General features: G+C 44.6%; 1 protein-coding gene across 3 annotated transcripts; it reads left to right on the top strand.

The window, feature by feature from the left end:
- Positions 1 to 205: 205 nt before the first annotated feature.
- Vma21 (vacuolar ATPase assembly factor VMA21) lies at positions 206 to 7,701 on the top strand. 3 transcript variants are annotated; one of them, XM_046453496.2, is made up of 4 exons: positions 206 to 380; positions 6,212 to 6,334; positions 6,621 to 6,730; positions 7,441 to 7,701. In XM_046453496.2, the coding sequence occupies exons 1-4, from the start codon at positions 328 to 330 to the stop codon at positions 7,581 to 7,583; spliced, it is 429 nt and encodes a 142-aa protein (XP_046309452.1). In that variant the 5' UTR covers positions 206 to 327; the 3' UTR covers positions 7,584 to 7,701. The 3 variants fall into 3 exon arrangements, with proteins under 3 accessions (XP_046309452.1, XP_046309445.1, XP_058438585.1); XM_058582602.1 differs by lacking the exon at positions 206 to 380 and adding an exon at positions 415 to 592; XM_046453489.2 differs by lacking the exon at positions 6,212 to 6,334 and having other exon boundaries at positions 217 to 380.
- Positions 7,702 to 8,010: the final 309 nt, after the last annotated feature.

Raw genomic sequence — 8,010 nt, 5'->3', positions numbered from 1 at the left:
CGCCGGGAGGAGTATGCTGCGAGGCAAGTCCCGGCTCAACGTGGAGTGGCTGGGCTACTCGCCTGGCCTGCTCCTCCAGAACAAGCCGCTCCTGGCAGGGCGCACGCCGCGAAACCTTCGTGGGTAAGTCACGTGAGCTCTAATACCGAACCCGGGCCGGTGCCCGCCGTAGTCTTGCATCACCACCCTGCGCCGCGCCTGCGTACTTCACTCTGCACGGAGTTCACAGGGACACTTCCGGCGCGGCAGGCCTGGAACTGTGGTGCTCACTCAGGGGCCGCTGAGCCCAACCCGCTGCCGAGTGCTTGCGGCTGGCGGGGCGACACAATGGAGCGCCTTGATAAAGCGGCGCTGAACGCGCTGCAGCCACCTGAGTTCAGGTAGCCCGGAGCGCTCCCGGTCTGTGAAGTGGGCGGGCTGGGGCTTGCACTGGGGCTGAGGGAAGGGCCCCGCAGGACTGGCTGGGCATGAGATCTGGATTCCTAGGGCCAGACCTTGGGGCGGGGGAGCCGAGAGGCAGGTTGGAGCCTGCAGGGTCTGCATGCCCAGCCTCAACCTTTCACTTGGGAAGGACGGATCCAGGGTGCGGGAGGTAGGTGAGCGGCCCTTTAGCTCTTGCTTCTGTCCTAGTACTTTCTCCTGATATTTGAGTTGCATTCTTGCTGTTTGCTGTCTCTCTCCCCACTACAGGGAGACTTATCTTGTACTGGCTCCCCCTCCTCTACCAAAAACTCTTAATTAAACTTCTACAGAGACCCTCACCATAATTGTTCTTATCAGCAAAAATTTCTCCAAAAACTTCAATGAGGGATAGGACTTCCTATTTTTGGTGAGGACTAAGTTGCTCTGCCTTGCCAAAGCTAAGTTCGGCCCCAGACTTGATGATGTTACTTCTGCTTTTGTGGTCAAACTTGTAAAACCTCTGACTAATATTAAAAAATGGGACAAAAAGCACTTGTCCTGTAAACCTTCAAGCCCCAACTCCCACTGGGTATAAAGTCCAGGAATATCCATACTCAAGGTCCAGAGAATTTTTTAGGTGATAACTCCTCTGAACCCTGTACCCAATAAACCCACTTCCTGAAAATTCCTCAGGTGTCCATCCTCTTCTGTCCTACATGATTTGGCAACCCGTGTGGGACAGTGGAGGTCAAGACAGCTTTTCTGCCTCGCTTGTCTCTGGGTCTGTCTTCCTAGGCATGTGGGAAGACAACACGTCTCCTTGGTCCACCACAGGCAACTCTTTGCCTGTCAGTGAGGTGACTCATCCGGCATCCTGAGCTGCCACCCTGAGCACAACGGAACCCAACAGGAGCAGGAACGCCAGAACTAGGGAACTTGAGCACCCCAACTGAACAGGTAGGACCCAGATCCATTACTGGTTGCCCACCTGGCCTCCCCATAGAGGCCTCATCAGGTGGAAGAGACGCTTGATCAACCCTGGGGGTCCTCAGTAACTTCCAAAGGAAGCAGAGCCAAAAAGGACCCGGGGAGTTGTCTGGGTAGTCATCGTTTGGGGTCAGAGAGAAGAAGGGAAACCAGGACTCGTTCTTCGGCTTTGGAGTTTTGGGAATTGGGTGTGTGAATGAGATGGACAAGGGCCGAAGCGAGTTTGGAGTCCCCATCCGTGCTTCTGTGGTTCCTCATATAGTCTGAGGCGGGTTTCCACCAATCAACATCTAGGTGAAAGCCCCAGGCCGGGGGTTTGTGCACACCTGCAAGGCTGAGAGGAGCCTAAGTCCTCGAGGAGGGGATGGCCACAGATGGATGAAGCGAGTCTTGTCCTAATTGTGTGACACCAATGCACAGTGCAACACGGGAGGCACACACAGTAAACTGAGTCCTTTGAAATGTATGTTAGAAAACTTTAAGAAAGGTTTTAAAGGCAACTATGGGGTGAAACTCAATCCACAAAAGTTATGTACGCCCTGCAAATTAGAATGGCCAACCTTTGATGTGGAACGGCCACCAGAAAGATCTTTAGACAAAAGTGTTATTGGTGAGGTCCTTTTAATACTTATCAAAACCCCTGGACACCCAGTCCAATTCCCTTATATTGACTGCTGGCAAGAGATAGCACAGAAACAGCCCCCTTGATTGAGAGCCTGTCTAGAAGGACAGTCCAAGCTGATGTTATCTCAAACTATAGTGGCCTCTAAGACCCAACAAAAGGGAACTGAACAGAAAAACCTGACAAAGAAAAGACAGAGAGGAAACCAGCTTTTCCCCCTGAGCCAGAAGAGAACCCATCACCTTACATGCCACTGTTCCTGACATTGCCAAGACCATCGAGGCCACAAGCTGTCCTCTCAGCCTCTTGTCCCCAGAGGCAGCAGACTGTGGCCCCCTCGACACTGGCTACTCCTTTCTCCTTACTGTCCTCAGTGCCAGAGGCTTCCCCAGACTCCTTAATTCCCCGAGACCAAGGTGGGAAAATTGTTCCAAGAACAGAGGCATAACCGCGATGAGAGCTCTGCAGATGCCCTTACAAGAAACTAAAGACCTGCCTCTGTTGACCAGGACGGAAATGTCTGAGGGGAACAATGCATTTTTGTGTGCTAGCCTTTTACCACCATTAATCTCTTGAACTAGAAAAAAAATCATACTCCCTCCTACATGGAGAAGCTACGTGGAGGGCCACGATTGATCTGATGCAGTCCATTATCCAGACAGACCAGCCCACCTGGGTTGATGGGCGAGTGACCCAAGCAGCTTTAAAGTGGCTATAAGAACATACTGCGGATGCGCAAGGCAGCATCCAAGCCTGTGCGCGGGCCCAGTTCCCCAACACAGACCCGTGGGGGACCCCCACAAAGAGGGAGACCTCCTAGAGATAAAGAGGTATCAAGAGGCCCCCCTAGGCAGCCTAAAAGAAGGGGGAAGGAGAGCCCTAAACGTGAGCAAGGTATCAGAAGTACTCCAACAGCCTGAGGAAAGCCCCAGCCAGTTCTGTGAATGACTAGGCGAGGCGTCCCAACCCTTCCCTCCCTTTGATTCTGAGGCACCAAATAACCCGCAGGTAAACAAGCCCAGAGACATATTTGCAAGAGCTCCAAAAACCAGAGGACTTTGCTGAAAACAATGCCAGTGAGCTGATTAAAGTGGCCACCACAGTTTTCATCAACTGAGACCAAGAGGCTCAAGGAGAGGCACACCAAAAGATGAAGAAGGAGATGGGACTCCTTGCAGCTGCCCTCACTGCAAACCCAAAGGTCACTCAAAGGGCGGTCCCACCAGAACAAAGCCAAAACAAGTATCAAAATCCGGCCAGATGCAGGGCCAAAGGAAGGTCTGAATGGAAGGACCCCCTTATCCGGGAACAAGACTGAGACTAAGCTGATGTGCCTACTGCCATCTAGAGGGCCACTGGAAGAAAGAATGACCCCAACTAAAGGCCAGTTGACCTGAACCAGGCTGCCACAGGGCTTCAAAAACTCACCAACCATCTGCTGGATGGTGCTGGCTTCTGATTTCTTGTTTTATAAAAATTGTGGTGGCCACTTTAATCAGTTAACGGCATTGTTTTCACCAAAGTCCAGCAAAGTTTGCAATTTTTGGTGAATGTATCTCTGGGCTTGTCTCACGAAGTCTGTATTTGATTATCTTCTGGTTGTCTGGTGCCTCAGGATCAAATCAAGTGAAAAGTTGGAAGGCCTCAGTTCATCAAAGAGGCAGGGGCCTTTGTCAGGGTTTTGGAGTACTTCTGATATGGTTTTTAGGGCTTTCTTTCTCCCTTCTTTTAGGCTGCCTGTGAGGCCATCTTGATAGGAGGCCTTTCTCTTTATTGGGATCTCATCCATATACTTTCACACACCTTCACACAGATATGATCAGAGCAAAATTTTTCTATCACCCAAATTCCAAAAAGTCCAAAGCCAAAGAAGGAGTCCTGGTTTCCTTTCTGCTCTCTCACCCCAAACAGTGACTACTTGGAGAACTCCCTGTGTTCTTTGGAAGTTACTGAGGACCCCCAGGGTTGATCAAGCGTCTCTTCCACCTGATGAGGCCTCTATGGGGAGGCCAGGTGGGCAACCAGTAATGGATCTGGGTCCTACCTGTTCAGTTGGGGTGCTCAAGTTCCCTAGTTCTGGCGTTCCTGCTCCTGTTGGGTTCCGTTGTGCTCAGGGTGGCAGCTCAGGATGCCGGATGAGTCACCTCACTTACAGGCAAAGAGTTGCCTGTGGTGGACCAAGGAGACGTGTTGTCTTCCCACATGCCTAGGAAGACAGACCCAGAGACAAGCGAGGCAGAAAAGCTGTCTTGACCTCCACTGTCCCACACGGGTTGCCAAATGATGTAGGACAGAAGAGGATGGACACCTGAGGAATTTTCAGGAAGCGGGTTTATTGGGTGCAGGGTCTAGACAGGCTGTTGTCTAAAGTTTCTCTGTACCATGAATCTTGAAATTCTTCAAACTTTATACTCATTGGAGGTAGAGCTTGGAGGTTTACATTTTTGTAGGAGTGTACTTAACAGTATTATTATTATTTTTTTGAGTCCAAAGGAGGTGCTTTTTGTCCCCCCCCCCCCGCTTTGTTAGATTAGTCAAAAGCAGAAGTAACATTATCAAATCTAGGTAAACTTAGCTTTTGTAAGAAAGAGCAAGTTAGTCCTCACAGAAAATAGGAAGTCTTATCCCACATTAATTTTTTTTGCAGGAATTTTTGCTGATTTTGTGCTAATAAGAACAAGTATGCTGAGTTATCTGGAGAAAGTTAATTGAGATTTTTTTGGTAGAGAAGGGGACCCCATTCCATTTCTTAATGGAATTTGCAGTGACATGTTGAAGGGGACAAAAAAAATCACTTTTAATTTTGCTTGCCACAAAAAGTAATGTGGTAAGCTTTTTGTTCTCAGTGTTCACTGTGTAAACCTATGTGTAGTTGGAAAACTAAGTAGTGGACAATTTTTTTAAAAAAAATTTTTATTAGTTGCTCAAAACATTACAATGATCTTGACATATCATACATTTGATTCAAGTGGGGTATGAATTCTTTTTTTCCATGTGCACAGATTGCAGTATCACATTGGTTTTACAGCCACGTTTATACATACAGCCATATTAGTGAGTGGTGGACAATTTTAATTCTGGCCTTCTCTGCTCCATTTCTAACAAGTCTCAGCAAGCCTCAATCATAGGTACAAAGGAAAACAATTGAATGATATAATTTCCTTTGTTTTATGATCAACCAAAATGGACAACTGCAGAGGCCTGGGTGGGGCTGGAAGCCAAGGAAAAAAATGTGCTATAGATACCAGGGGGATATCAATTATTTTCCCAAATTTCATAACACTTTGATATTGTACAGTCATGCCTGTTTTAAGGATTTTTGATGATAGCTTAATGGCTAGTTAGAGTATAGCCATAAAAAAATAACATGAAAACACATTTCTTAGATCGTATCTATGTTGTTAAGTGACACACGAGTTAGTGCTTCAGATATGCTAGGCAAGAGCTCTACCACAATCTCAGTTGTCCAGCCCTTCTTGTTTTGAGCAGGGTTTAAGTTGCTTAGCGCCACTGGGATTATAGACGTGTGCTTCCGTGCCTGGCACTATTTTTGGGGGGATGGGGGGGTACTGGGGATTGAACTCAGGGGCACTCAACCACTGAGCCACATCCCCATCCCTATTTTGTATTTTATTTAGAGACAAAGTCTCACTGAGTTGCTTAGCACCTCGCTGTTACTGAGGCTGGCTTTTTTTTGAACCCGGAACTTTCTGTCTTATCTTCTCGGGAGAACTGGGATTAGGATATTGATCAGTGGTAGTGCGGATCTGTACCGGCAAGAAATATTTTGTTTATATACTTTTCTGTAAGTTTTTAAAATTTATTTTTACCTTAAAAAAAAAAAAAAAACTAGAGACATATATGCACGTTAGCTGAGGTCTACACGGAGTCACAATCACCAATCTTGAATTTCACGGTAATGTGATGTCTTTCGGTTCATAGTCTAGATTCTGGCTCTTTGGTACTGGGAGGGCACATTGTTCCTATTGGAGGTGGAGCGATTTACTACGGAGAAGTCACCATGGGTTTAAAATGCTGGACAAAGGATCTGCGCCATTTTCCAGCGGAACAAACTGCACTATAATCTTACCGTGAAGTTCTCAATTTGTCTTAAACCTTGCATCTCTCCCATTGCCTAAAACTGATAATTGGAGCATAATGATAACGAACAGGTTGAAGACAGGCATTTTTTTTCCGCAGAAGAGATGGCTGCATTTTTTCAGGGTGGATTACTACGTCCAGATTAATGGGTTTCACTGCTTGGACCGGGGTTTGCTGGTGTTGGAAGGGCTTTCAGAGGGAGAAGCTGACAAGACAGAACAGGTTTGTCATCACTGTCTCCCTGTATATTAATATCAGTTTCGAAGTAAATGAGAGTGTCTTCAAGGTAGGGATGTAAATTCCCGAGCTCCAGCAGAAGAGAGTACCACTTCCCACTTTTGTTTTTTGGATCTTCTGTTTTTGAAGCTGTGTCTCACTGTCCACTGGACACTAATTCCAAGGCAGGGACAGATTTTCCAGCATCTGGTCTGTGGGGGTTTATAGTGTTACAGACTATTTGGATATAGCTGTGAAGATTCTCAATTTTCCTTTCTTTACTTCATTCCAGAAGCGAAAGTTCTTTAGCGTCTACTCTGAAGACTCTTTTGTTCTTCACAGCTTTAATGATCACAGTTCCTATTGGATTATATTTCACAACTAAATCTTATATATTTGAAGGTAATCCTCAACTCATAAAAAAGGAATTTTACCCTTTACATATTTAAGTTCTATACTTTGAGTGAACTCTTTTTATCAGTAAAGTGAGTATTGCTATTTTTTCTCTGGTTTTGCTTTACAAAAAATATTAATCATAAATCTTCATGAAATGCACTCTTTCATCATATGTAATTATTTCATTCTAACATATTTTTATGTGTATCACCTTGCATTTCTTTACTATCCTTTTGAGAAGAGTTTGAAAAAAGAATTTCATCAGATGGAATTTTTGTGTCAGAGAAAGGGAAAATTAAATCTCCTTTTTAATGTCAAAGTGCTTAAAAAGCTAGCCGTGGTAGTGCACATCTTTAATTCTACTCACTTGCAAGGTTTAGCCAGGACGATTGCAAGTTGGAGGCCAGCCTATGCATGTTACTAAAACCCGCCCCCCCCCCCCAAAAAAAAAAAGAACTGGGATATGCCTCCAAGTTCTGGATCCAGTATATAAAAAAAAATCCTTAAACGAAATTTTAATGATGGTTTCCTTTCAATTAATGTTCTCAGTACATAGATTGTCAAATCTTAGTGAATATTCAATTTACTACCATCCAAAATAGTACCTTTTAATAGCTTGACTACTTAAATATGCAACTAATAACAATTAGTGTACTTTCTGTTTTGTACCTTGGTGAATTTTGAAATAAAATGAAAGCTTTTTCTTTCTTTGATAGGTATCCTCGGAATGTCGAATAGGGATAGTTACTTTTATGCTGCGATTGTTGCTGTGGTTGCCGTTCATGTGGTACTGGCTCTCTTTGTGTATGTAGCCTGGAATGAAGGCTCACGGCAGTGGCGTGAAGGAAAGCAAGATTAAAGTGAACATCACCTTTTGATGGAATTGAATTGATTTTTTAATATGGTAAATGTTTTTGGGACATTGGTGATGAGTAAATTTTATTTGAATAAAGTTGAAAGAACATGTTAAAATCAAACTTAATGAGTCACATTTGACCACGTGTAAATTTTGACTCATCTAATATAATGTTTTGTATAAGTGGATTTAACTTCATGAATTTCCCATTTGCAAAGGAGAAATTGGAAAAGTTAAATTGTTACAAATTAATGTGAGTTTCACATTATCCTGGGAAGAGTTTGATTATCTGATAACCAAAAAAGTTTTATAGCTTTCAATCTTAAAAGTTGCTTTTCAGTTATACTGTGTATAAGATGTATATAATGAAGCAAGCCTAAACTTTGACACTGGAGCATTTTCCTAACTTATCATGAAAATACCAGGTCCT

This window comes from Marmota monax, unplaced genomic scaffold (assembly GCF_021218885.2).
Source record: "Marmota monax isolate L192 unplaced genomic scaffold, Marmota_monax_Labrador192_F-V1.1 WCK01_AAM20220418_F8-fsc00142, whole genome shotgun sequence".
Classification (NCBI taxonomy): Eukaryota; Metazoa; Chordata; class Mammalia; order Rodentia; family Sciuridae; genus Marmota; species Marmota monax.
The sequence above is the reverse complement of the archived record's forward strand: the minus strand, read 5'-3'. Positions and strand labels throughout refer to the sequence as shown.